This window comes from Aspergillus pseudonomiae (genome assembly GCF_009193645.1).
Source record: "Aspergillus pseudonomiae strain CBS 119388 unplaced genomic scaffold BDV37scaffold_65, whole genome shotgun sequence".
Lineage (NCBI taxonomy): Eukaryota > Fungi > Ascomycota > Eurotiomycetes > Eurotiales > Aspergillaceae > Aspergillus > Aspergillus pseudonomiae.
The window spans coordinates 16,040-42,277 of NW_022476057.1; the positions used below are offsets into that span (position 1 = coordinate 16,040).

At 48.9% G+C, this 26,238-nt stretch overlaps 9 protein-coding genes across 9 annotated transcripts; 5 read left to right on the forward strand and 4 right to left on the reverse strand.

The window, feature by feature from the left end:
* The first annotated feature begins 1,507 nt into the window (after positions 1-1,507).
* rho1 (Rho family GTPase RHO1) lies at positions 1,508-2,651 on the forward strand. Its single transcript, XM_032079513.1, has 5 exons — positions 1,508-1,733; positions 1,808-1,835; positions 1,921-2,118; positions 2,216-2,350; positions 2,403-2,651. The coding sequence occupies exons 1-5, from the start codon at positions 1,666-1,668 to the stop codon at positions 2,553-2,555; spliced, it is 582 nt and encodes a 193-aa protein (XP_031938627.1). The 5' UTR covers positions 1,508-1,665; the 3' UTR covers positions 2,556-2,651.
* A 657-nt stretch (positions 2,652-3,308) lies between these two features.
* Positions 3,309-5,950, reverse strand: BDV37DRAFT_296269 (uncharacterized protein; the record flags this gene model as incomplete). Its single annotated transcript, XM_032090078.1, has 3 exons — positions 3,309-4,606; positions 4,662-4,693; positions 4,903-5,950. 3 exons carry the CDS (start codon positions 5,948-5,950, stop codon positions 3,887-3,889), a joined length of 1,800 nt encoding a protein of 599 aa, XP_031938628.1. The 3' UTR covers positions 3,309-3,886.
* A 722-nt stretch (positions 5,951-6,672) lies between these two features.
* Positions 6,673-8,055, forward strand: BDV37DRAFT_255206 (methionyl-tRNA formyltransferase). Its single transcript, XM_032082703.1, has 4 exons — positions 6,673-6,945; positions 7,003-7,073; positions 7,123-7,250; positions 7,308-8,055. Exons 1-4 carry the CDS (start codon positions 6,687-6,689, stop codon positions 8,047-8,049), a joined length of 1,200 nt encoding a protein of 399 aa, XP_031938629.1. The 5' UTR covers positions 6,673-6,686; the 3' UTR covers positions 8,050-8,055.
* Positions 8,056-8,379: 324 nt separating this feature from the next.
* BDV37DRAFT_296273 (glycosyltransferase family protein) lies at positions 8,380-9,596 on the reverse strand. The gene is made up of 2 exons (XM_032090079.1): positions 9,301-9,596; positions 8,380-9,226 (listed from the first exon to the last, which is right to left on the reverse strand). Exons 1-2 carry the CDS (start codon positions 9,382-9,384, stop codon positions 8,471-8,473), a joined length of 840 nt encoding a protein of 279 aa, XP_031938630.1. The 5' UTR covers positions 9,385-9,596; the 3' UTR covers positions 8,380-8,470.
* A 166-nt stretch (positions 9,597-9,762) lies between these two features.
* Positions 9,763-12,681, forward strand: BDV37DRAFT_255208 (uncharacterized protein). Its single transcript, XM_032082704.1, has 3 exons — positions 9,763-9,915; positions 9,990-10,826; positions 10,888-12,681. Exons 1-3 carry the CDS (start codon positions 9,790-9,792, stop codon positions 12,478-12,480), a joined length of 2,556 nt encoding a protein of 851 aa, XP_031938631.1. The 5' UTR covers positions 9,763-9,789; the 3' UTR covers positions 12,481-12,681.
* A 1,467-nt stretch (positions 12,682-14,148) lies between these two features.
* Positions 14,149-16,161, reverse strand: BDV37DRAFT_296278 (sugar porter family MFS transporter; the record flags this gene model as incomplete). The annotated part of the gene is made up of 6 exons (XM_032090080.1): positions 16,002-16,161; positions 15,877-15,953; positions 15,588-15,812; positions 14,543-15,526; positions 14,370-14,443; positions 14,149-14,297 (listed from the first exon to the last, which is right to left on the reverse strand). The coding sequence occupies exons 1-6, from the start codon at positions 16,095-16,097 to the stop codon at positions 14,149-14,151; spliced, it is 1,605 nt and encodes a 534-aa protein (XP_031938632.1). The 5' UTR covers positions 16,098-16,161.
* A 2,415-nt stretch (positions 16,162-18,576) lies between these two features.
* Positions 18,577-22,409, forward strand: BDV37DRAFT_273711 (glycoside hydrolase family 154 protein; the record flags this gene model as incomplete). Its single annotated transcript, XM_032085109.1, has 5 exons — positions 18,577-18,632; positions 18,683-18,724; positions 20,380-20,817; positions 20,883-21,181; positions 21,247-22,409. The coding sequence occupies 5 exons, from the start codon at positions 18,577-18,579 to the stop codon at positions 22,407-22,409; spliced, it is 1,998 nt and encodes a 665-aa protein (XP_031938633.1).
* Positions 22,410-22,689: 280 nt separating this feature from the next.
* On the reverse strand, positions 22,690-24,164 carry BDV37DRAFT_273712 (putative lipoate--protein ligase; the record flags this gene model as incomplete). The annotated part of the gene is made up of 3 exons (XM_032085110.1): positions 22,690-22,944; positions 22,999-23,106; positions 23,181-24,164. 3 exons carry the CDS (start codon positions 24,162-24,164, stop codon positions 22,690-22,692), a joined length of 1,347 nt encoding a protein of 448 aa, XP_031938634.1.
* Positions 24,165-24,604: 440 nt separating this feature from the next.
* On the forward strand, positions 24,605-25,985 carry BDV37DRAFT_285747 (bifunctional chorismate synthase/riboflavin reductase [NAD(P)H] ARO2; the record flags this gene model as incomplete). Its single annotated transcript, XM_032087788.1, has 3 exons — positions 24,605-24,639; positions 24,706-25,067; positions 25,144-25,985. 3 exons carry the CDS (start codon positions 24,605-24,607, stop codon positions 25,983-25,985), a joined length of 1,239 nt encoding a protein of 412 aa, XP_031938635.1.
* Positions 25,986-26,238: the final 253 nt, after the last annotated feature.

The window sequence follows — 26,238 nt, forward strand, 5'->3', positions numbered from 1 at the left end:
GGAAAATGTCACCCCCCAAGGACCCATACAATGATGTGATCATATGCAGTATGTTAATGTGCTTTCAATGGTCCATCTGCTTCTATGTTATTTTACCGCAGGACGGGTATTAAGGTTGAATGATGCCATTGATCAATAAATTGGTTGATAAGAGTATGATTGCTTATCATCGATAGAAGGAGAAGTTACTTCTCGTTACCTATTCTCGTGAGCACTGTCAAGGATTATTTAGGTATGGAAATAGTGCTATAGATATTATCTATTATTGCTACCTATGTATTATGAATTTCGCGCATCCGACCTTTGTCAAGCGAATCATATCGCTAATAATACCTATAGGAGAGCTAATATTAAGAATGGAGCCATAACCGATAAATCCGAGCATACAAGGTGTCCACCAGTGTCTAGGCTCCGACTATAGCTGAAGGATTGACGTGTCCACGCAATTAGTACTCGACTGCAACATGTAGTACAGATACCAGTATATGTGTATGTTTTCTGTGGCTGTATGAACTCGGTGATCGATGCAATCAGTATTGGAACTGATAACATTGGTTGGTTCGACTGTCAAGGAGGTTTGGGATCTCTGGTGGATCGGATTCAATTCAAGTGGGTGGATGAAAGACCCAAGATGGAAAATTATCAGCTTTTGAAATTAAAATACATAATACTAGTACTAGTACTACTCGGTACTTCCTGCAAAGGCGGTAAGCGAATGAAGTGCCAGTACTTTCATACGGTACTGGAATACAACCAATTGTATGAACAGCCACGGTGGCTTCAATGAGGATGGGAAGCCGACAGAAAACTAGGCACCCAAGATACCAACATGTGAACAGGGAGGGAAATAGAATGATTTTGGGACCGTGAGGGACAAAGGAAATTTCTGTTGCTGGACTTATGTCTTCCACTTATGGAAGAATATTTTGCTCCTCTCCATTAGTGTTAGGTAGGGTACAAAGTTCGCAGGTAATAAAAGAAAGAATTCGGAATTTTTTTTTTTTTTAAAAAAAAAAAAAAAAGAAAAGTAAAAAAAGAGAGGGAAAAAACGGTAGCAAGAGAAACAAACCAGCACAGCCACATAGCTTTTTTATCTGTGTAAAATATCGCTTGTTGCTAACCGTTTCAGCGCTTTTTAGTCTGGTTTTTGGTTACTTAGTCAACTTGGGGAGCCTCACCTGAAAGGCCAGCCGGGGGAACCAAAACGAGAGAAGAGTCTACGCCGATAACCTTCGCTCCCATACAGACCCGTTACCCTTTACTGTCTTCCACCACCCATCCATCAATCACCCTTCATCTTAAGCTCCCCTGGAGACTCTTATCCGCTATTGTCCTTTGACAGAACCCATATCCCAAATCCCTTTTCTTGTTTTCTTGTTTCTCGTCTCCCCGACTCAAACCATTTTCCCCTTTAAACCACTTTATTCTCTTCCCTCTCCCTATAATTAAAATCAGTGCCGTTGCACCTGCACCGTATGTGATAACCCTTTTCCTCGGGCGCCTGACTTGTCCCTTTCTCAGCCTTCTAACCTCCTCTCCGCCATCCAACTTAACTCCCGCAACAGCTTCCCTTTCTTCCCCTGTTGTTTGCCACTCACCTCATCTGGAATTTATTCCATTTGATAATTTTAATCCCAATCCTTTGCTAATCCTCTTGATTTGAAGATGGCCGAAATCCGTCGCAAGCTTGTCATCGTCGGTGATGGTGCCTGCGGTAAGACTTGTCTTTTGATGTAAGTGTATCTCCATTCCAAACTACTTCTGTGTCCAAATAAGAAGAGACTGCTGACTGTGATGCTGTGCACAGTGTCTTCTCCAAGGGTACCTTCCCTGAGGTTAGTTCTCACCGGATATCCAACCCGATCCGTGATATCTCCCTTTTCGACCCGAACGCGTCAAACTGATCCTTATTCTTTTCAGGTTTATGTCCCCACTGTCTTCGAGAACTATGTTGCCGATGTCGAGGTTGATGGCAAGCGTGTCGAGCTCGCTCTTTGGGATACGGCTGGTCAGGAAGATTATGACCGTCTCCGTCCTCTCTCGTACCCCGACTCTCACGTCATCTTGATCTGCTTCGCAGTTGACTCGCCTGATTCCCTTGACAACGTTCAGGAGAAGGTGAGTTGCTCATGATTTTATCCCGTGAAGTGGAGGAATCCTAAAAAGGGGCTCCACCTACGAAGGAAATGGTACGCAAAACTAACGATGAATGCAGTGGATTTCCGAGGTGCTTCACTTCTGCCAGGGACTCCCTATCATTCTCGTCGGATGCAAGAAGGATCTTCGCAATGACCCTAAGACCATTGAGGAATTGACCAAGACCTCCCAGAAGCCAGTCACCGCCGAACAGGTATGTACCCCGTAAACAGAGAACGCTGGAATCCTTCTAACCTGTTTTTCAGGGTGAGGAAGTTCGCAAGAAGATCGGAGCTTACAAGTACCTCGAATGCTCTGCACGAACCAACGAGGGTGTCCGTGAGGTCTTCGAGGCTGCCACCCGGGCTGCTCTCTTGACCAAGACCCACAAGAAGAAGAAGGGGTGCACCATCCTGTAAACTAGTTTTGTCTCCTTCACAAAAGGTCTGTGTTTAATGCGGAGATTATATGAACGGATAAGGGTATCGACTATTTGGTGTTTTCTTTTACTCAGAAAGGGGTCCTCCGTTGGCGTGTTCCGATCTGTGCCTGGATGCGAGTGTGGATAATGTTCAATCACGGGCACACGAGGTTTATGGGATTATCTGGCTATGCAGTTGGTCGACTTTCTTGTTTTGCAGACTTCTTCTATTTTATTTCTAGGGAGGCGTTGTCTTCATAACCTTGTGGGTTTTCTTCTCTTTTCCAGCTCCCCGTACGCCCACGAGGCGGTTCGATCACTATGGCAGAGGATGGCCATTTCGCTGGCAGGAAAACAGGGTCATCAATAACCGGATAGTGCAGATCGGAAATGAGCTATTGAGGATGGCGTTGTCTCTCGTGCGTGTCCCGTCAGCCAAGGATCTCCGGGAGGTTGATAAAGAAAGTCGGATTTCGTGATACGATAGATGATTCCTATCACTTCGGATTTCCCCAGCAGAGTTCTTCTTTATTCCTTTGTGTGTTGCTTTCGGTTAAGAGAATGTATGGATTCACTTTGTCTTTTGGTTTTGGCCAGTTTCTCGACGCTGTTATTCCCTTGATCAATCAGAGCTTTGATGGGGAACCAAACAACATCATCACCCCTAACATATTTATTTACTAATCAATGCACATCCTACTCCTTTGCGATTTGCATCTGCATTGTTCTGATGTCATTGTACCCTGTCTGCTATCTTCCCTCCTGATACATATTTCGTGAAATGCATCAAACACATGTTATCCTTAAAACCTCGGGATCTGCTATCGACTACCTATCAGTAGAAATACCGGTATATCTTGGTATCGCGTTCCATTACAGGAAGAGGTGTCAACTATTGGTAAGATCGTGCTATTGATAGTAACATGTGGGCGGCCCGTTAGCATCTTAGGCTACGCATTAGTCCAGCATGCCTAATTATGAAATGGCAGCTGCCTCCTGTACCATAGGAGAAAAGAAGTGTTGAATTAGACTGACACAGGAGAATCGAAGTGACATATCCATCCTTAATTTAGTTCCCTAGTTCGTGACTTGATTGATAAAGTTGATGCCTTGAGCAGCTGGTCCCTATTCCATGTATTGTACTAGTGCTGCTGCTTCAGGGGTAGTGAGACATGTACATATTTCTATACCCCGTCAGAATAGGCAGCCCTCTGGGGAAAACAATTCGGGATTAATCTCAATATTACAACCTCCACGTTCTTTAAAAAACCAAGAGAATGTAAAAAAAAAGCATCGAAAGTGTGTATTTTTTTCTACGCCCCCGGGGGATCATTTGTTCAAATTGAGTAAACTTTCAATATACCGCCTTGCATCCAGCCCCAACCCCTCAGCCAACTTGGCCGGCCCCATATCCGATAGTCCCGGCGAAGACGCACCGCCCAGGTCCCTGAAGAACCGAGTCCCGTTCTTATTGCGCGCGTGCGAAGACGTCGAGACATAGTCACTTCCCTTCCGGATTAGGAAAGCCTCCTGGCGAGGGTCGTCGGGTTGAGATGTGCTACTATCGTCACTGGCGGGTTTGTACGATGGGGCGGACATTCGGACCCAAATAAGCCACCAGCCACGACTTGTTTTGCAGGTTCTCTCTAGCTCGAGCGGTCGGGATCGGGTTTCTATGTAGGTGCTCAGTAGGCGGTGGTGGATATTGAGGCTTTCGACACGCGACCAGGGCGTTGCGCTGGGATCTCGCGGGGCTTCTAGTGGGGAAAAACCGAGGTCAGGGATATTGGGGATTGAAGAGCGGATTGTTAGGTTGGTTGGGTCGTAGACAAGATCGTAGAATGGTAGGTTCTCGGCTGAGAATCGTTGATTGATATCAAATGAATGGCCGGATACAGAGATTCTGGCTGCGGCAACTGCCGGCGATGTTGACTTGCTGAGTGACCCTTGGAGAGGTTGTAGTTGGTGATGGATATTGTGATAGAGAGATGGGTCTGCCAGAGACGGAGCTTGAGGATCGAATAGAAAAGTATAGATAAAAGGCTTGTGCTGATACCTCATCAGTAAATGCTCGAGATTGTGATGGAAGAGAAGAATGGCTTACTACGTAGACTACTGCTCGTTGTTGGATTATGCCTAGTGATCAATCGGTTTTAGCATTGAGGTCAATAAGATTGAAGAAGTGTAATACCGACCTGATGGATTCTCTTCTGATGGGTTTGCCAAGTACATATGTAAAGTCCTCTGGCTTATTCTATCCTTCGATTTCTTATTTGTTGGACTGGTCTCCAAAATTTGACTATCTCCCTTCACTGTCTCATTTTTTAGGCCAATGAGAAACTTACCACGGCTTCTAGCTTTCACAGGAGGATCTTCAGGTTTAGAAGGGCTCTCTTCAGAGCCTTCCTGCTTATCTGTAGGTTGACCTGTCTGCTTGCTTGAGCTGGCTAAGTCATCTTCTCGCTTCAACGCTTCAACACGGGGATGTGCGCTGGGTGTCCTAGACATGCTCCAGGACGAACCGTATCCGAGCGTGAGGTATTTCACAAATGCACCAGTGGTCACACCCATCCAATCACTGCCTTTCTCACTTCTTGCAGGAGAGCTTTCGCCGCTTGAGAGTAGGCTTACTCCATCAGACCCTTGTGGGGGCTGCATTGATTTTGTCGTCCCCATGACAAGTGGGCGTGGTATACCTGGAGAGAAACCGTCACCTGTGTCTCCAGATTGGGGATTTTCTCTGGCTTGTAGCATTGTATTTGCACCTTTTCCAGAGCGGCCTCGTTGTCTCCTTCGATGTTTTCGACGTCGTGGTGATGTTGGGTCTTCACCCACCCCATATGCGTCAATGCCGTATCTGTAGATCCACTCCATCCACTGTGAGATGCGCACCACAGAAGATCTACTGATAGCCCCTACACCTGAGAATATAACACCGTCTGACGGTCGAGGATATGTGTCTAAACCAAGCCAGTGCGTTTCATCGTCATCATTGCGCATGGCATCTGCTGATTTGTTCGCGGCTGCAGCATTCTCATCAGGCGTATTCGGGTCACCAAATCGAGACACCACGATATCCACAAGGCCATCTGTCCGTACCACGAAGTCCTCAAGCACCTCCCTCTCCCCGCTTCCCCATTCTTCCTCGCCCACACCAATGCCTAGCTCGCCGCCAGCAGAAAGCTTTATGCCATTATACACATCCACAGCGGGGTTTCCAGTTAGAATGATGTCCCAGTTCCAGGCAAATCGCAACCAGAAGTTTTCTAGGAGGGAGCAGAGTGTGGACCTGCCAACACGTTCGTATAAAGCGTCAAGGGTGATGTCATGATGAAGGAGGAAAGTGGAATGCGCTCGGCGTAGTTGCTGAATCAGATGATGGGAGGGACACATCTCCCGTGAAGAGTAATGAGAAGAGGGAGTCTCTAAAGTATCGCGCTGCGACGAAGGTCCATTGGAAGGGTGAGTTGGAAGCCGCGTCAGGTCAATTGACTACAGCGATCTCAGCATTCAACATCATGGCATTTTCTTTAAGGCCATGCTTACAGCTAAGATCCACCAATTCCTTTCGAGTTCATGTAGCACAATAAGCGACTTGTCCGTCTCCACATAGTCGACTGCCTCTCCTTTTGAAAAGTTCCTATACCAATTATTCAGTATAGTTCTGTTGGGTGTCGAAGCAGCGGTCCCCACCTGGCGAAGCTCACCATGCCCTGCGCCAGTCCTATCTGGCGCAGTCTCACATTCCATCCATCATTTGGTTCTTTGTTTTCATTTTCAGCCGTAGAACTTCTGCTCCGTTGCAGACGATCCGATCTGGAAGTGTAAAAGACGACTTGATCCTGTATTGTTTCGTCGGTCGGTCCAAGGAGGGGATTGTATATAGTGAGATATGCCAGCTGTGCCGGCACTACCGAAGCAAGATCGCTCCCTGACATCGCATCATTATATCGTGAACCGTAACTCGCAGGCAGCTGGTGCAATAGTCAAAGGTGGGGGAGTATATTGCTGATTGACTTGAGACGTGAATGCGGTGACATCACGTGCTAGTGTTTCGAGTGTTCGGGGAGCTTTCCGGAGCTTCAGTGTTAGCCGGCGAAGATAGCTATGTTTTGGCAGCTCCCACGCCATGTTTCTTCCGCGGGGCCCCGGGGCGCTCTGTATATACAGACGTGCTGGAACTAGCCGATATTTCGCACATCGATTCTTTGCGACAAGATCCTACGAACCCCTCCGAATACTCTTTTGCGGCTCCGATGAGTTCAGCATAGCTTCCTTGAATGCTCTCCACAAGGAACATCTGGATCGACCAGATCGGATATCCTCCATTGATGTCGTTTGCAGACCGGGTAAAAGGGTTGGAAGAGGCCTGAAAAAAATACGCGAGGGTATCTAATTTCACAAGTTGAAAAGATACCGGACTAGACTTACGTTTCTTTTGATAGTCCCCATCAAAGCTGCGGCAACAGACCTTTCGCTCCCGGTTCATGAGATAGATACATTCACAGGATGGACGGTATTATAAAGAAAATCTCGGGGCCCTGAAGTGTTACTGACTCTGTTAGCCACCTGTACTACCTGGGGGACCCATCAACCTTATAGTAGCTGTATCCTTCGGTCTGTTTGTGCCTCCACGAATTCTCCATGGCGCTAAGTATGGGGGGCTAAATGTTCACCCTTCTTTGCTTCCCGAGTGAGTATAAGTAAACGATCGAGAGTGTCACACAGGTGATTAATTGGTAAACAACAGCTTCCGTGGTCCCGCTCCGCTCCATCACACTCTTTTGGCTGGTAGAACTAGGACTGGGGTCACTTTGCAGACCTTAGATTTCAAGCATTTCGACCACGGCGTCATTTTACAGCAGACCCCGCCACCTGGATTTGAGATCCCAAGGCCCGAGTCATGTACCGTACCAGAGCTCTTAAACCTTGTTGCTCCTAAGGGAGCTGAGATTCTTGTCGACGGTATCCGAAAAGGCCTGTTTGTTCCTCCAGTACGGGATGCCGGCTGGCGTTCGCCAGACGAACATGAATCCCTGATACATGCAGCTAAGATCAAGCCTGATGACCGCCATATCGACTGGACAAATTGGACCTGGTTAGATATCAGCAGGCGGATTCGTGTATTGGGGCCTTTATGGAGCAAGGCTTTAGTAATCAATGATGCTGCAGCTAACCCTTCTTCCTTCCAATATCGACGGGTGATTTTCACCGAGATGGAGGAAGTTGAACCGATGAAAGGGAGCGAAGCGTATGCTGTGGTCCCAGGCTTACCCTTTGTGGACGGCGCTCATCCCATTGATTCTCGACAAGGAAAATGCGTCTACGTGTTTACACAAGATGGTAAACTTCTCCGCATCAACCAAATGAAAGTTGAGGGCGAACAGAATACGGACGCCCTTCGCGCCGCTCTCAAGGCGCGGATGGTTGGTGATCGAACATTTTCATCGAACGGCTCGGACTATACCCCATTTTACAACCCTTTGCAATGAAGACACAAGTTGGAAGGAAAAGTGCTGTTCTGACTGTACAACTGTCTTGTATAACTGACTTTAAGATACCAGTATAATTGTTAATGCCAGCCCTGCTTAAGTTCGTTATTGTGGCATATCCCTAACCCCCGTAGAAAACTTGATCTTAAAAACTTTCTATAGCTGAATTGGAGGGGGACCGTTTACTAATGACTAGACATTCTTATGGCTGTGTCTGAATTCTGAATCTAATTAGTCCGTCACAATATCGAAAGGACGAAGAAAGCGATCGCCTCGCCATTGGACTCTTGGTTACGTGTCAGTGATACAGGAGCAGACCAGTCTTCTAAAGCTTCATTCACAAATGGCTTTCGTGCTGTACAGTACATAAAAATACACTCAAAAAATATCAATGTTGACATCGGGATAACCTGGACCATATTCAATCCACAAGCATGCCCACGTATTCCGTCTTCCTCATGCCCTTCCACGCTCTCATCCCTTCTAGTCCAGGCCATTGAACGAGGAAACGGTCAGCAAAAGGTAACAGTATCTTACCCGACAGACTCAAAGTTGTCACACGGGCCCATGATTCTATGAAAATCGTACGGAGTTGGTGATCAGTCGGTGCCAAGTTCTCACCTCCCAAGGCCTTTTTGAACGGAACGAAGCCTCTGATAAAATTATAGAGACGGAGGAGCCTGGCAGCTAGTATAACGCAAACCGCCGTAGCAGGTCCATTCGTAAGAATCACATCCGGATACGCCGAGCTCATTGAAGGAGGCCGCCTTTGGTCAGCATATTGTCCACGCAAGACAAGAAGACATGCCCAGAAAGATCTGAGGGTTGAAAAAGGTGCCGTCAGAAATGACTGATGTACGCGACGTGCGCGCGGCACTGTCACAATAGTGTAGGATTCTGCTGGGCTACGGTCGGCCGCAGTTGCTTTCTGGACGGAATTGACATATCGGGTCTCGAACTCTACTGCCTTCGTGGCGCTGAAGTTATCCCCCGAGCTCACAACGTACGTGCGATATGTATACTGGGACGGATCGAGCTTTATCCGTCGTAACATGGAGAACATTTCGGCTGTATGCCCGCCGCTGCCTAAGACGACGAGAAGATGGGTGGGGGTGTTTTTCGAGCGCCATTTAGGAACATTAGTATTTTGTGATGTGTGTAGGGCATAGATGAAGATCTGTAAGCGTAGTTATGATGATTAGTCACGAATAGAGAGAGACGAGTAGATGTATGTCAACACCAGGAGCTTACAATGAATGCTGATACACCAACCACACATCCTATGGTGAAAAGCCAAAGGAGGCTTCTCAGGGGCGACTGAGTCAGGAACATCATCTCAGAGGTCGAAAGCTATCAATGGACCCCGGAATGCGATCAAAGAACCCCAACGTATGTTAGTTTGCAGCTGCAAGCGTCATCAGTAACATTTGTTGACAGATAAGTTAGAATAATCTTCTGCAGTGGTATAGCACAGCCAATTGAATAACGTTATTGTTAGCGCTCTCTATTGTTTAACAATCAAGACCAGGCTAGTAACGCCATGTACCAACAAATGAACCAAAAGTCGGCACTTGTGTAGAAATCTTTAATTGTTTGTCCCTCGACCGATGGGTGATGATCGGGCACGTGGTCCGTGCGACTCGGCGATTATTTTGTCTTAACTCCTGCCCATCCTTAGATGGGAGGTTGTTGCTCCATCAACAACCTTCCCGCTATCAATGTCAACATTTCGGACATGAGATGGCACCTCTCTTCGCAAAGCGGATAACTTGCTTCTATTGCGGGAGACGGTCTGCACAGACTGAAAAAGGTCCTATCCGTAAATGGCGCTGTAACGCTTGTGAGGCAATAAATTACCTGGATGAAGTAGGTCTTTTTCTTTTTTCTTTTCTTTTTCGTGTTTCTGAAAGACGTGCTAATCATCTCGGCAACTATGATAGAAAGGACAAATCGCGGACCCCCCAGCAGCAGATACAAATCCTAATTCCTACGGATCCGATGTATCAAGTACCCCTTTCGAGTCGACTGATATTACGGGATCCGGTCTATTCTGCGCGCAATGTATCCGAAATCAGCATCTTTTCACAAGTGCTCTCGCCGCATATTTCCCACCAACAGACGATCCAAACTACGGCGCATACGAACAAGAATATCCGAAGTTCCGTAAGAACCTTGAAGAACGGTATCCGCAAGTATGTGCCAAATGTGAGCCCAGGGTGAAGGACCGCATCCGCCAGGCAGGATACGAGGCAAAATCAGACCACCTGAGACGTATGATGGATCGCAGCAAAGCGGGAAGAGCAGCAAGGCATGCACGAAAATGGAATTGGAGGAGCTTGTTACTTTATGCTGGCGCCATCACTTACTGGGCTAGTGTTGTTGGCCAACTCTCCTGGAATCTAGTGGGTGCTTTAGCTACTGATGAATTTCTACGGGACCCAGATGATCTCCTTACACCAGCATCCATCGTAACGTGTGTTCAGCAAACATTAGAGACACGCCGCATGCCAAGTTATTGCTTCGTTGACCTGGCACCTTATGCTGGCCTGTCTCTAGTAGCAGGCATACTTTCTGCCTGGTATAACCCGAAACTGCGCTTCAAGGTTGAAGGGAGAGCTGGCCGCTTCGTCGGTCTGGGAGAATACTACCAAGTCCAACTTATTGTCATGGTGGTGCGATGTGTCTTTTGGGCTTTGCTTAGAGACCCCTTGTCAAGTGGTTTACAATCGCATCTTCCACCGACCTTGCATACGTTTATGTTCATTTTCATTGCTTTGGTATGTCTCACTCACTTGCTAACCATGGATATTGAACGGCATCAAACTCACAATAGTCTAGTCTGTTCTATTCTCTCGGCGCATTGCGCAGTATGACACTCGCCCTTTGGTAAATTGGACCGACAATACTCCGGCAGCAACCCCGGCTCGTAGACGTGGCGAGTCTCCCGTTCATACCACTGGAAGCAAACAGCTTCTCACAAGCCCGAGCGAAAGGCTGCAACAGGGCACACCACGCTTTCCTCTCGAAAAGCTAGCGACTCCTCGGCCTGTTCCCGAGGAGCCAACTTTTCCTACCCCTCCCCCTGAAGGAGACGACATGGATTGGACACCTTCTGTACAGCATAATGTTACACCTACTGTGAGCGTGCACCAGAGAGAGCAGAAATCTGTTCTCGATGGACCTTTACCATTCTACGGATCTCTACCCGCCGCTCCTAAACCTCCCTCATGGAACCTGCGCAACCAGACTGCTCAGCGCCAGAAACCCATCCAGCAGGTTGTTGAGCGCAATCCGTTCCACCATACTCCAGCCCAATCCTCGAGCCCCTGGGCGCGGAACAATGGCCCCTTCGACACTACATTTGCACCTCCGAAGTTCTTCCCCATGAGTGATCATGCTGCCTCGACCGGGCTAGAGAGTCTGTTTGATAAAGCTTTCACCATCAAATCGCCTGAGGATGAGGATCACGGCGCATGGCAATCGCAACAGCAGACGACAAATGCTGGTCCCCACCAATCTGTCGACTTGCATAGTTATTTTATCTTCCAGTATCTCCGACTGGGATTGCTTCTGTCCTCTATCGCTGCTTGGCTCGTATCACAATATGGCCATATCTCTCTACCCGGAGATTTTATTGAAGTAGCTTCCTTGGGTAGTGCGAGCCTTATTGCCGGATTCGCGTTACTGGAAGCCCTGAAACAACCTCTCGCTCAGTGGAACGGCATGGAAATTCTTGTTTATTTTGCAGAACTCGTGGCAGCAGTTCATCTTGGAGGAAATCTACCGCAGGTTTCTTCCGAACGACACTATTTCGACAGATACGGAAAGCTCCTTTTGATATTCATGACGGTTCAAGAGGCTTTGGGATTACTCTCTCTCTATCGTTTCTCGTCGGCCATCAGCAGTGGGCAAGTGCCGCAAGCGAACCAAAACCATCCACCACCTGCCGGCCTCCCCAGCACGTCTCCTAGGCTCGAGAATAGCAGCGGTCAAGAACTTCAGCCGTTTACCAGGCAGCCATCTGTGCCGCCGCTTTCCTTCTCCTCGACTGTGACCGGGTCTAGCTTTTCAGCTCAGACGCCCGAGGCTCGGCGCCATCACCCTTTCCCGTCATATGACGGCGGCTATCAGGATCATAGTTTCAGTTTGAAGAGCTTGAAGGGCGACGAATCCGATGTGTCGGACCCACTAGACCGTGACTCCGACACCGAAACTACGGTGACGACAGCTACTACGGCCACGAATGCTACAATCCGGAATATTCGCTATGGACGAAGCGGCAGCGACGCCTTCTTTTCACCAAAACGGTCCGAACTTGGACCTGGCATTGGCGGTCTTAGCCTTGACGACGAACCTTCTCGGCGAATGACCCGGAGTCAAACTCAGAAGCTGCGGCGCTTCCCCGGGCGTGGGAATATCAGGACAAAGTAAAGCCCGACAGCCGGGCGTACTCAATTGCATGATGTGATGTGAAGGTTAAGGATTGAATATTAGCAAGCGATTGTACATAGGTAAATAGGAAGCGTTTTGACAGTCTTTGAAGTTTTTTTTTATATCCATTATTCTCCATAGGAACAATAACAAAGCCTATTGTATCTTATATCACTCCTTGTTATAATGTGGGTTGTTTGGTTGGCCGGTATCGTGAATAGGTTCGACGTCTTGAACTTGGAAGCATTCAGCTTCCCGAGGGGTTCAAGGAACCTTCGATTCGTTTATGTAGTTCGAAGGCCACGCGATAGAGTAGACAAACGCTGAGTGACTGATTATAAGAAGGAGCTCTCTCGGCTTAATATGAACCCTACAATTACCTTGCCATTGGTATTAACAAGAAAGTAGATAAGATTAGGCAGGTATGCTGGTCCGCAGTCTTGAATCCGAACAAGGTCGACCTTTCTTAAGAAGGAGCAACAACTGTCACGGGTAGGTGCCTGAAGGCCTAGATAGGCAGGCACCATGACCTAGTGACAACATTTCCAGACTTTTTGCCCCTCCCTACCTTTCCTTCATCTCACTATAACAACCGTCTCATGCTACCAGCCCTCGATATGAACCTTCAGCTGGATGGCTCACGAAATTGCTGCGTGATCCAGCGCCCATGATTCAGTTATGAGAGTACTTGGTGTACTCACGATACCCCAGTCACATCGTCACACGAAGCGTCTCTCATCACCAAGCGAAGGGTGTTTTGGCATCCAAAAGATGCGAACAAAGCTGTGTGGATTCACCCACACGAGAAGATTGGCCCACACGGGCGAAAAAATGGTAAGATACATTCCAAGATTATAGCATGAAAGAACAGGTATTCTAACAGCAATCTTAGCGTGGTAAAGGAGGGCCATCTCCTCCTGTGCGAGCATTGGGCCGCCGGCATGCCCATTTCAGTTGTGAGATGAAAAAGCCCATGACAGGAACAGACTCCAATGAGTCTTTGGAACCTTACTTCTTCAAGAAAATCCTCTTCCTTCTAGATATCCTCTAAAGTGATCACCAACTTTTTTTGGTGCGGTAAACAAGTGGCTTTATTCCAAGAAGCAAAAACGACAACAACTCAAGGCTCGCAATCAGTGGCTTAGAGAAGCTTCACTTCTGGCAAAGCGAAGGGTCTTTTGACATCCCAAAGATGCCAATTATGAAGAGAATTTTTAGTGTGATTAAGGACAGCCGGTTGCTTTTGTGTGAATACCACCGGCCCTCATTGCACCACGCCGATAGTAGGCGTGCTGAGATTAGACACAGTATCTCCTGGGCTGCTCGAGAACCATAGACGTTCCTGTCTTCGAACCTAATTGGCCTGCATCACAACAAGCAGGTCGAGGACTCGGTTTTGGCGTCGATGCCGCAAACAAAACCTGGCCTCATGCAGCGACTTAGCCACGAAACTGGTCTCAAATATATTGACTCCACACATTGTCATTACTGTGTTAGAATTTTGACTATCATGTATATAGCGAGGCTGTCACTGGACAGAATTTTACCAAGCCCAATATTATTTGATGAATAGACATCCAATTGACCTATGCAGCTATGTCCATATTCAAAACGGATCACCAAGCAAATCGCAAGGCCGGGAAAGAGAAAGAAAGAAGGTCGGCAATATTACACCCTTTCCACCCTAGTCTCTGTAGCAACCTCAGTTTTGTGGTCACCCTCCGCTTGGGACGCACTCCTCTCTATATCTTCAGTCTTCAGATGAGTAGCATTACTCGTGGCACCGAAGAGCTCATCCATTTTCTCCAGCGAGAGGCCTATCAAAGAAAAAGTCAGTTCCCGTATATAATCATCGTAAACATGATGCGCCAGGGAGTTGCAAGGTATACCTTTTGTATCGGGAATAAAGAACCAAACCCAGACGCCCATCGAGAAACAGAAACAGGCGAAAATGATGTATGTCCTATTCACATTTTTTGTTAGCCGGTGTTGGAGTCCAGAATGTATTTATATACACGAGAAGCTGAGAAAATGTGAATACAGAATGGGAAGGAAAACTGACCCGTAACCATTAGCACCAACGGTCACCAGCATATTGGGAACAGCTCGAGAAACGACAAAGTTGAACAGCCATTGCGTCGCGGCAGCGAAGGCGACGTTCAAACTTCTCAGTCGGGTAGTCGGAATCTCAGAGACATAGATCCAGCAGACGGGACCCCAGCCGAACTGAAAGGTTGCGGCAAAGAGGAAGATACAGACGAGAGCCACATAGCCGGCGGGGATGACGGGCTGGCCTTCCACCGGGGGCGCGATACGGACGTATAACCCAATGTAGAGCATGGCTAGACCCTGGGCGACAGACGTCCAGAGGAGAGAACGTCGACGGCCTAGAGAATCGGCAACGAAGACTAGGAAGACGGCACATGCCACCATCTTTACGATTCCGTACACTCCTGTGGCGAACAGGCCTGTCGTGTTGCCGGTGATGCCCAGATTCTTGAAGATCTGTGGTGCGTAGTAGTTGATGGCGTTCGTGCCAGTCATTTGCTGACAGACCATGAGGAAGATGCTGATCATGACTCGTTTGCGGTTGCTTGGGATGAGCCACATCTCTCTCATAAGGTCCCAGAAACCGGAGCCACCGATGAGTTGGCGCTCTTGCTCGAGTTGGTTGACAATATCTTGGAACTCGTTCTCGACGTACGGATGCGTTGGGGGGAGGTTGCGCACGCGGGAGAGAGTCTTCCGAGCGTCTTCCCAGCGGTCCTGCTTTGCGAGCCAGCGGGGGGATTCGTTGCATAGGAGCATACCCACAAGCAGAAGAAGGGCGGGGAGGGCCTGCATGGCAAGTGGAACCATGTATTGCGCCGTGCCCTTGATGTGAAGGGTAGAGCCGTAGTTGATCCAGAAAGCGAGCATGATTCCCATTGTGATGAACAGTTGGTAGAGGCCTGTTAGACCACCGCGGATAGCTCTAGGAGCGTTTTCGGAGACATAGAGAGGATTTATCATCGAGGCGAAGCCGACGCCGAAACCGTTGATTAGACTGAGTTGGGCTCAGTTAGCTCGAAGCGTTCAAAAACACAAGTATGAGGAGTGATGCTCACCGTCCGATGTACATGGCTTCCAGGTGTCCGTTTGCTGCAACTTGCATGATAACACCAACGATAGCAATTAGCGATGCGGATATTAACCCTATCTTTCGACCCCATTTGTCTGCTATTTGGGAGGCGATGAGGGCGCCAAAGAAACACCCTGCCTGTAGTGTGGATACAATATTAGCGGAGAGATTGGCCTCTCCTACATCTCCAAGGTTCTTTAATCCGTATTTTCTATATATTTGAGGTCAATGGTTGGTGTGTGCAGTAGATATTCAAAGATAAGAAAGCGACATACACTTGGAAAGGGTCCATCGTAAGGACACCCCCTATGATACCGGTCTCCATTCCGAACAGCATGCCGCCGCAGCAAGCCTGTAGATGTTCAGTCTCTGTTGTCATGGAAGGTTGAGAAAGACTAACCGAACAGGCGAGCATGTACACTCTCCATCCATAAATCTCTTTAGGGTCCTCGCGCATCGCCTCATTGTGGACGAGTCTTCTGAGTATGACTGACATCTTGTCAAAATGGATCAAGTCAGTCTCAGAGGTCTTTGCTGTTTAAATAACAGATCGGTCACCGAAAAGTGACTCGACACGTCGTTTCAAGGCCTGAAACAACGATGATCGCGATCCTGGCTCATATAAGACAATGAAATAGGAGATTCATGAAGAGATCAGCGCCGGAATAAAGCAAACTAATATATGGAAGAAGGAGCTGAAGCTCGTACGTTGTTATTATCACACGATGCATATAACCCTGTTCCCCCAATACACGGTGATGACATCTACCACGGAAAAACAAGACGGCCAAGATGGTCAAATGATTCCACGAATCCCAAGAGGGTGTCGAAAGACTCGCTGTTACGGTTACCTTCCATGACCGCTGATCCTTGAACCAGTTAGAAGGAGCTAGCCATGGAGGTAAGGAGGGGAAAGACACCTGTCTCCGTCTGGGCGTTGAGACCTAAGCACGGATGATATTAAATAGCCCTCGGCATTCCTGAGCTGGCCATCGTTGGGTCTCCCCAAGAAACGTGGGATGCAACACGAAGACGGGCAGTGATAAGGTTAGTTAGTACCACGAATAAGCGAAGGTCACATAGACTCACCCATTCATGCTATTTGTCGGGACGAATAGGGGGGCTTTGTTGGTGTGAAGGATGATGGATAGCCAAGACGACGGAGCTGAGCGAAGGTTTGCGGGGGAAAGCAAAATCAACTTTGCGGGGAACGGCGACGTTGTTGATCATTTAGCCAGAATTTGAAGAGAAAAGGGAAAAAAGGGAAAAAAACAAGACTGGCATTGGTGGTTTGAATCAAATATGTCAAAAGTACGGAGTAGATAAGAATAATAGTAGTCAAGGCCGTGCTGTTATAATGGAAGTATTCGAAGCTTAGGTATTTCTATAGTATATCCAGTCTAGCAGATAGGATTCGGCTACTGTTTAGTTTAATTTAGAGGAAGATTTATTTCCAAAACCGTGATTAATAGCTCAACATATTAAGGAGTTACTTTACGTCGGGGGAAACTTGAAGCCGGTTTAATGGAAGATCTATATAGATTTTTATTTTTTATTTTAAAGGATATTTAAGCAAGTACAATTTAAATAGACCTACCACGGATGCAGTACAGGATTTAAGAATTACGAAAACAGTAATAAATAAATAAATAATATATATATATATATATTATATTGAACCATGAAAGACTAGATTCCAATATTAAGTAAACATAATCGTTATATTGCCGCTTCATCTTAAGAGTTGAGAAAATCACTAACCACCACATTGTATTCGACATCTCAACGTAAACCAACAATACTTCATGCTCTTACTCAACAGATAACATCTACTGTGTTGCTCATCGGCTGTCAAATAATCGTCGAATTAGAATCCGCAAGGACACCAAATATATTGAATAGACAGTGATATGTCAACTTCCTATGTTCTGAACACCCAAGTAGCTTAGTCCATAGTAGTGATCGCTAACGATGTAGTCATTTTAATCATCCCACGCACGTTCTAGCAGTAGAGTCAAATAACTGTTATATCCAGTATGAGCTTCTAGATTGCCTGCTGCAACCAAATGTCATGTACTCCTGTGGCTGATGCATGTTCTTCCCCTTAGAGGTTTGTCCACAGTGCTGCCAACAAACCTGGGACATTTTCATACGGGTTAGCTGTGCCGAAGTCCCCATGTCGAAGATACCTCAATTAGATGCAGCATATATGGACAAAGTAGCAGGCTATGAGGTGTAGATTGGGGCCGGGACAGATAATCTAGAGAATCCCGATAAGGCGGTTACTCAAGCGTGTCGGCCGAGTTAGGGCTTTGGTTCCCCACGGGCTCTGCTTCGGAACAACGGTGATCGACGCGGTCCCGACGGATGTCTAACCTAAGATTTTGCCAGCATAAGATTGTCTGGGAATAGTAGTAGTATCCCAAAAAAAATTATCATGTGTGATACGCCGTATAAAAGACCCGAATCAGGCCATGTTGCACTCTGCGTTGGAGCGGGATTTGGACCTGAGGGGCATTGTGAAACATTAGTCAGAGCACAGGGTTTCCACTGTGTTAGGTAAGTTGCCCTTGCGAATGAATGTATGGGCTGTAGCTGACAGAGTGACTAGGCCTGGGCGTGTTGTGGAACTTCCCCTCTTGCATGAGCAGATCCCGAAAGAAAATTGTCATGAGGCTCCTCTGTGGTAAGATCTTCGGAAGGGCTGGGAAGTAGCAGTAGGATACCTCAAAGATGCTAGATAGTGGACAAAGCAAAACCCGACAGCCGGGCGTACCGAATTGCATGATACAAAGCGAAGGACGTGATATGAAGTCTGTGAATTGAATATCAGTAAGCAGTTGCAGATATAAAAGGGAAGAGTTCTGACTGTCTTCAAGTTCTTCATCTATCATCCTCCACAGCAGCAACGGTAAAGCTCACTGTATCTTACATCCCTTCTTTTGTATCGTGAAATCAATACTTCTTATCACACAATGGCACCAGTTCTGAAGAAGTACAAGGCCGCAGCAGTCAATGCTGAGCCAGGATGGTTCGACCTCGAGGAGTCCGTCAAACGGACTATTCACTGGATCAACGAAGCTGGAAAGGCTGGTTGCAAGTTCATTGCTTTCCCCGAGCTCTGTATGTATTATGCCATTGTCGTAATACTCGTAACTTTATCATGATCTGACCACTGTCACAGGGATCCCGGGCTACCCATACTGGGCTTGGAAGGTGAACTACCAGGAGAGTCTGCCACTGCTCAAGAAGTATCGCGAGAACAGTCTGCCCTCGGACTCTGAGGAGATGCGTCGGATCCGTGAGGCAGCCCGAGCCAACAAGATCTTTGTCTCTCTGGGCTATTCGGAACTGGATCTGGCCAGTCTCTACACCACCCAAGTCCTCATCTCTCCTACCGGTGACATTCTCAATCACCGTCGCAAGATCCGCGCTACCCACGTCGAGCGTCTGGTTTTTGGAGATGGCACGGGTGATACCACTGAGTCTGTTATCCAGACCGAGATCGGTCGTGTGGGTCACTTGAACTGCTGGGAAAATATGAACCCATTTATGAAGGCGTATGCCGCCTCTCTTGGTGAGCAGGTTCACGTTGCTGCTTGGCCACTGTATCCTGGAAAGGAGACGCTGAAGTATCCTGACCCCTTCACCAACGTGGCTGAAGCCAATGCCGACGTAAGTCATACTCTACCTGATTGATTCATGATATCCCTGTCTATCTCGCTCGCTCTGAGGTCTAATGGAAGTCTGCGCAGCTCGTTACGCCAGCCTATGCTATTGAGACGGGCACCTTCACACTGGCACCCTGGCAAAGCATCACTGCCGAGGGTATCAAGCTGAACACGCCGCCTGGAAAGGAGCTGGAGGATCCCCACATCTACAATGGTCATGGCCGTATCTTTGGCCCTGATGGACAGAATCTTGTTCCTCATCCCGACAAGGACTTCCAGGGTCTGCTGATTGTTGATGTGAGTGCTTCAATTTGACCACTTCAGTCGCAGGGTAGAAGATGCTAACTAGAACACTAGATCGACCTGGATGAGTGCCATCTCTCCAAGTCACTGGCGGATTTCGTAAGACCCCCGCTGATCCCCAATGCTTCTGCTATGCTGACACTGTTTCAGGGAGGACATTACATGCGCCCTGACCTCATTCGCCTTCTCGTCGATACCAACCGCAAGGACCTTGTTGTTCATGAGGATCGCGTAAATGGAGGAGTTGCTTACACGCGAACCGTTGATCGGGTGGGACTGTCAACGCCTTTGGAAGCTGCAACCCCCAATGGCGAGCAGGAAGAGTAGGGTTTTGTTTCTGGCACGGCCAATAAGCTGCAACCAATGTTATCTCTCCGCTCATCCAACTGTACCATTATGAAATGCATTGATACTTCTTGATTGATGATGTTCTCATCATTCGGCATTCCCGAGTCAATTAGGGTCTAGACACTAAATCGGATAAGTTTCGATTCTTATTATCCTGTAACTTCCGGCTAAATCACTCCCGGCCACTTTAATCCACCAATGACCGAAACGGATTTGCTTCGATATTCAACTATCCTCATGCGGATGATCACCTCGATGGAGACAATATCGGAAAGAACCCCGATCTTACCCGCCGTCGGTTTCAGTAGGCTGAATATATACCGCCTGGTTGGAACTAGATCAGACCAGCCGATGATATGCTTGTATGGCATATAGGACCAAGCGCCATTCAGCAGCGTAACACTAACACATAATGTCAGTACATGCCAACGGAAAGACCCCCGTTCAGGCCTTCAGCCGATCACCTTTTCGAACTCGCCGCGACTTTCAAGACGCATGCCGGGCACTCCTGGATCCTCTCGTTCCGCGCTTCACACCGGGATGCAGTCGAGTGAAGATTGGTTCGTCGACGACTCGTTTCGACGAAGGTGGTGCCCAGATTGAGGGCTTCGCACGTCCACTGTGGGGTTTAGCTGCTCTACTGGGAGGCGGATATCAGTACCCAGATGCAGTGCGTTGGTACCAGGGACTCATCAACGGGACGGATCCCCAGAGTCCAGAGTACTGGGGAGATATAGAGGATCTCGACCAGCGCATGGTGGAAATGTGTCCCCTTGGGTTTGCGTTGGCAGTCGCTCCGCATGTATTCTGGGATCCGTTGACGATCCAGCAGAAGCACAATGTTGCGAATTGGTTGGCTAGTATTAATGAGCGTGAGATGCCCAATACGAACTGGTATGACCCCACACAACGCATGGTTATATAGTGGTCTCAGGAGACTCACCACAGAACGCCTTCAGGTTGTGGTTCCGGGTCTTTGCCAACTTGGGTTTGAGGAGAAACGGCGCACCTTATTCGCTCCCCCGTATCGAAGCTGATATGGACCATTTGGACACCTTCCATGTTGGTGGAGGCTGGAGCAATGACGGTCCAAAGAGTCACCATCAGATGGATTACTACTCCGGCTCGTTTGCAATCCAGTTCTTGCAACTACTTTATTCGAGACTGGCGGCCGATTTCGACCCGCTACGGGCTGAACGGTATCGAGAAAGGGCGAGACAATTTGCCCTTGATTTCGTGTACTATTTTGATGCAGATGGTTGGTTTGCTCACTGAACTCAACCAGCCCGCAATTAGGACTGACTGTGCGCCCTTTTCTAACAGGAGCTGCCATCCCCTTCGGAAGGTCCATGACATATCGATTCGCTATGGCTGGATTTTGGGGAGCCCTTGCTTTTGCAGACGTCGCGCCCCCGGCACCACTCACCTGGGGTGTTGTCAAGGGCCTTCTGTTGAGACATTTCCGCTGGTGGGCAACCCAAGAGGACATGTTCAACAGTGACGGAACGCTGAATCTCGGATACTCATACGCAAACATGTACCTGACAGAGAACTATAACTCTCCCGGCTCACCCTATTGGTGTTGTCTTTCATTTGTCCCTCTGGTACTGGGAGAAACACATTCATTCTGGGCAGCCAAGGAGGAGCCATACCCAATCGCCTCCCTCTCGCCTGTTGCAGCGCTCCAGTATCCCAAGCATATCGTAGTCCACCGTGGCGGACATTCATTCCTGCTCTCCTCTGGACAAGCCTGTCACTACCCCTTAAAGGCAACCCAGGCAAAGTACGGCAAATTCGCCTACAGCGCATCATTCGGATACTCTGTCCCGACAGGCTCCTACCAACTGGAACAGCACGCCCCAGACAGTATGCTAGCCCTCTCCGATGACGGGGGAGACATCTGGCAAACACGGCGACTGGCAATAAACGCCCGCATCGAATACCACGATGATATCCCCGTGCTAGCCTCCACCTGGAAGCCCTGGTCAGACGTGGAAGTAGAAACATACCTGATACCGCCGCTTGAAGAAAGCGAGAACTGGCATATCCGCGCGCACCGCGTTCGCACAGGACGAGACCTCATGACATCTGAAGGCGCTTTCGCCATCTACGGGTGTCGGAGCGATAATGGCCGGATTCTGGGCTCCTTAGCGGACCGGCCCTCCGAGGGGACTTTGCAGGAATCTCAGAAGGCGCTCACGGTTTCCTCTGTTGGAGCCGTGGGCATTGTAGAGCTACTGCCTGGTGTGGATCGGGCTGGGAGGGTGGTCCTCGCTGATCCTAACTCGAACCTCATGTATGGCCGTACTCTGCTGCCCTCTTTGGGGGCTGATCTGCGCTCTGGATCTGAGCGTTGGTTCGTGACTGCTGTCTTTGCTTTGCCTGCTCATGGGGATGGGGATGGGGATGCATGGCGGCAGAAATGGGAACGGCTACCTGCCATTCCGGAGTGGTTGAAACGGGTTATAGAGAGCGGTGGTCAATGAAGTCAATGGTATCTAGATAGATATGTGGGACGAAATATACCTTCAGTTGATTCGTAATCTTTGAACTTGTCCGCTGCATCCTGATTCTTCTAGTTTTGTGTAGGCTGAATTACTAAGTGGCAGGTGACCGGAGATTTACTATTGTGGACTGTGGCTTGTAGGCACGGTACCCCAGCAACCTTCTACAAACAAATCATTCATGTTGTACATATAGGCCCGTAGGCACAGCTATAATATACATTGTCTTTTATGATACATCTATATAACAACCATCAGAGCATCAAGAGCCAGCGTCCCAGCCGAGCTTATTCCCGATAAACTTAGCAAGTTCCAACAAAGTCTTGTTCTCTACATCAGCACCAAGTCGATCCAGCAAAATCTCACGCCACTGAGCCGGAGTAATCTCGTGGAGCTTACGGCCGTTTAAAGCCTCGTGCACGCGTGCAGCCTGCTTGAAAGCTATAGATGCATCTCCAGAGGTCGAAATACGGCTCTCGATGATAGCACCGTGTTTCAGGCGGAGGAACACACGTGTCTGAACTAGTTAGCGAGCAAAATCTTGAATTCATACCAGGGGGAATTCATTTACCGCATGCGGCAACGTGGATGGTAGGAAAGGCCTTTCACGTGGATCGTCTTCAATGGGGTACGTGGAGAATGTGAACTGTGGTGTTTGGGTGTATTTCCACTCCAAGGACTATTTTAAACGATGTTGGTCAGCGCCAATGAGTTTGGGGAAGTACTAGGTAAACCTTGGTTGTTAACTCATACCGTCAATTCATCAATACCCTTTTTAATCTCAGGCTCTCCGTAGCCCTGAGGTTCCCCTACTGCGCCCGCAACCCAGGTATCGCCCGCGTACAACTCCGGTTCAAGGACATGGGCACGTTGCGCACGACGCACAGCATCGGCATCCACTTGATACATCTGGGCGAATTCCTCAATAATACTAGCCATGACGCGCTCGATAGAGAAAGGCATCATAGCATCCACAAAGACAGACGAGACATTGGCCACGGGAGACCGAACACTCTCCACACCCTTCGCTTTGATATAGTCCCGAGCTGGCGATCGCAGGAACGAGCCCAGCTTGTTGATATTCGGAGTGTCCAGTAGACATGTTCCATGGTGAAGTGCGCGGTGTCTGGTCAATTTGAAGGCCGAGCCGGAGATTTTTCGAGGCTGTGGCTGTCCAGTTGACATGACTATGTCGTGCCGATCGTTCACACTTGTGTTCGTAGCTCCAACGCGATGCAGTGCCCGCACGACCATCTCTGCGTGTTTGTTTCGGGTGAATGTTGTCCGGGGTGAGATCACGCTGTAGTTCAGGTTGCCTTCGTCGTGGTAGACAGCGCCTCCGCCTGACCTTCGGCGCACGAGGAGTGCGCCGTTGTCATTCTTCCCTTGGGTGTTTGATTCGCGGTCATTCTGAAGGGCGAGGAGGTTGGTCTCATGCCACGGGTTTTGGTTTCGTCCGATCACAACGCATGGCCGGTTTATGTAAAGGAAGAGGATGCTCGAGTCTGGTGGGGCATTTTCTAGCAGGAAATGTTCAATTGATAAGTTGACGTATGGGTCCGTTGAGAGGGACTGATAGATCTGGTGCTGGGAGGATTCGCGGCTGGCGAGCTGGGCGAATTGATCGGAGGAGAAAGAGGAATTATATCGCACAAAGACAGGACGAAGCGCTGTAGTTGACCATGTTGGTATTCTGAGAGAGGATAGTAGGCATGAGCCTCGTTGGAGTGGGTGCATTGAGACGGAAGAGCATTAGGGACTAAAGATAGTAGCATACTGACTGTATGGAGTATGGAAATAAAGTCGTACCGACCCGTACGCCGTGTCTGCTCACCGCCCAATGAACTTTGGTTCCGGAGTGTTGGTGACTCAGGCCGATGGGCCTCCGATCTCCGGACGCTAAACCGGATCGAGAAAGCAAAAAGATGCCATATTTCTCACCTTATTTTCATCATGCAATGAATCATTGAGTGGGTTTCCTATGATCTCTTGTTCGTTGAAGATCCTCGCGGGGTATCGTTAGGTTGACTTTCAATTAAGTCGTCCCTCTCAATTCTTTCGGCCATCACTTTTGCGCATCCTGTTCGGTGCTGTGCAAGAAAACACCCCTCATATCGAGCTACCCCGCCAACATTTCTTGAATTCCAGAAGAAAACCAAATAAATCGACTGTTCATCATGTCAACTTGGGGTGAATACTTCAAGGTCACCACGTGAGTTCACAGCAAAAAGCCTGCAGCCCTAGATAACTAAAAGCTCACATGTTGCGCCTCTTCCAGTTACGGTGAATCTCATTGCCGCTCCGTCGGCTGCATCGTTGATGGCTGCCCTCCAGGAATGGAGCTTACTGAGGCCGATGTCCAGCCTCAGATGACCCGGAGACGTCCCGGTCAGAGTGCTTTGACGACCCCTAGAAATGAGAAGGACCGCGTGGAAATCCAGTCGGGAACGGAATTCGGTGTCACCCTTGGTACCCCGATTGGCATGATGGTCCGCAACGAGGATCAGAGGCCCAAGGACTACGGTGGCAGCACAATGGACTTGTACCCTCGCCCCAGCCATGCCGATTTCACCTACCTCGAGAAATATGGCGTCAAGGCCAGCAGCGGCGGTGGCCGCAGCAGTGCTCGTGAGACAATCGGTGAGTCACCGTGCATGCACAGAGCGGGGCCGCACGCCTGGGGAAAGATAGACGAAAGCAATACTGACAAGATTAGGCCGTGTCGCCGCCGGAGCCATTGCTGAGAAGTACCTGCGCCTCTCTCACGGCGTTGAGATCGTCGCATTCGTCTCCTCTGTCGGCAATGAATACCTCTTCCCTCCCACCCCTGAGCACCCCTCTCCCGCCACCAACCCCGAATTCCTGAACCTCGTCGAGAACATCAGCCGCGAAACTGTCGACTCCTTCGTGCCAACCCGCTGTCCCAATCAAGACGCTGCAGCCCGCATGACCAAAGTCATCGAGCAATTCCGCGACAACCAAGACAGCATCGGCGGTACGGTAACGTGCGTGATCCGCAACGTGCCCGTAGGACTCGGCGAGCCCTGTTTCGACAAGCTTGAAGCCAAGCTTGCGCACGCCATGCTCAGCATCCCCGCAACAAAGGGCTTCGAAATCGGCTCGGGCTTCGGCGGCTGCGAAGTGCCAGGCTCCATCCACAACGATCCCTTCGTCGTCTCGGACGTTGAAACCCGCACCGGCACCGAAACCACCACCAAGCAGCGTCTGACCACCAAGACCAACAACTCCGGCGGTATCCAGGGCGGCATCTCCAACGGTGCCTCCATCTACTTCCGCGTCGCCTTCAAGCCCCCGGCCACCATCGGCCAGGCCCAGACAACCGCCTCCTACGGTCTCGAAGAGGGCACCCTCGAGGCCAAGGGCCGTCACGACCCCTGCGTCGTGCCCCGTGCTGTTCCCATCGTCGAAACCATGTCCGCCCTCGTCATCATGGACGCCCTTATGGCCCAGTATGCTCGTGAGAGCGCGAAGAACTTGCTCCCGCCTCTGCCTAAGACCATCCCGACTCATCCCACGATCAAGCCCGACTCCGCATGATATCAGAACAAAGCAAAGCTCGACAGCCGAGTGTACCGAATTGCATGATGTGATGTGAATGAAGGATGTGATATGGAGGCCAGGGATTGAATGCCAGAAAGTAATTGTATATAGATATAAATGGGAAGTGTTTTAACCGCCGTCAAGTTCTCTTATCTATTGTCCTTCAGACTTTATCTCTTTCAACAAGACAAATGATCTGTGGTTCTAGTAAAGCTTAAATTCCTTGAATTAAGGATTCATCTTGACTTCT

What these genes read in the sequence shown, in the direction of transcription:
- rho1 (XM_032079513.1), top strand. Translation starts at nt 1,666, where the DNA reads ATGGCCGAAATCCGTCGCAAGCTTGTCATCGTCGGTGATGGTGCCTGC. An exon ending in TTGACAACGTTCAGGAGAAG is followed by an intron (nt 2,119 to 2,215) that starts GTGAGTTGCTCA and finishes CGATGAATGCAG; the next exon opens with TGGATTTCCGAGGTGCTTCA. An exon ending in AGCCAGTCACCGCCGAACAG is followed by an intron (nt 2,351 to 2,402) that starts GTATGTACCCCG and finishes CCTGTTTTTCAG; the next exon opens with GGTGAGGAAGTTCGCAAGAA.
- BDV37DRAFT_255206 (XM_032082703.1), top strand. Translation starts at nt 6,687, where the DNA reads ATGTTTCTTCCGCGGGGCCCCGGGGCGCTCTGTATATACAGACGTGCT. An exon ending in CCTGAAAAAAATACGCGAGG is followed by an intron (nt 6,946 to 7,002) that starts GTATCTAATTTC and finishes TTCTTTTGATAG; the next exon opens with TCCCCATCAAAGCTGCGGCA. An exon ending in CACCCTTCTTTGCTTCCCGA is followed by an intron (nt 7,251 to 7,307) that starts GTGAGTATAAGT and finishes GGTAAACAACAG; the next exon opens with CTTCCGTGGTCCCGCTCCGC.
- BDV37DRAFT_296273 (XM_032090079.1), bottom strand. Translation starts at nt 9,384, where the DNA reads ATGATGTTCCTGACTCAGTCGCCCCTGAGAAGCCTCCTTTGGCTTTTC. An exon ending in TTGGTGTATCAGCATTCATT is followed by an intron (nt 9,227 to 9,300) that starts GTAAGCTCCTGG and finishes CTACGCTTACAG; the next exon opens with ATCTTCATCTATGCCCTACA.
- BDV37DRAFT_255208 (XM_032082704.1), top strand. Translation starts at nt 9,790, where the DNA reads ATGGCACCTCTCTTCGCAAAGCGGATAACTTGCTTCTATTGCGGGAGA. An exon ending in CAATAAATTACCTGGATGAA is followed by an intron (nt 9,916 to 9,989) that starts GTAGGTCTTTTT and finishes CAACTATGATAG; the next exon opens with AAAGGACAAATCGCGGACCC. An exon ending in TGTTCATTTTCATTGCTTTG is followed by an intron (nt 10,827 to 10,887) that starts GTATGTCTCACT and finishes ACAATAGTCTAG; the next exon opens with TCTGTTCTATTCTCTCGGCG.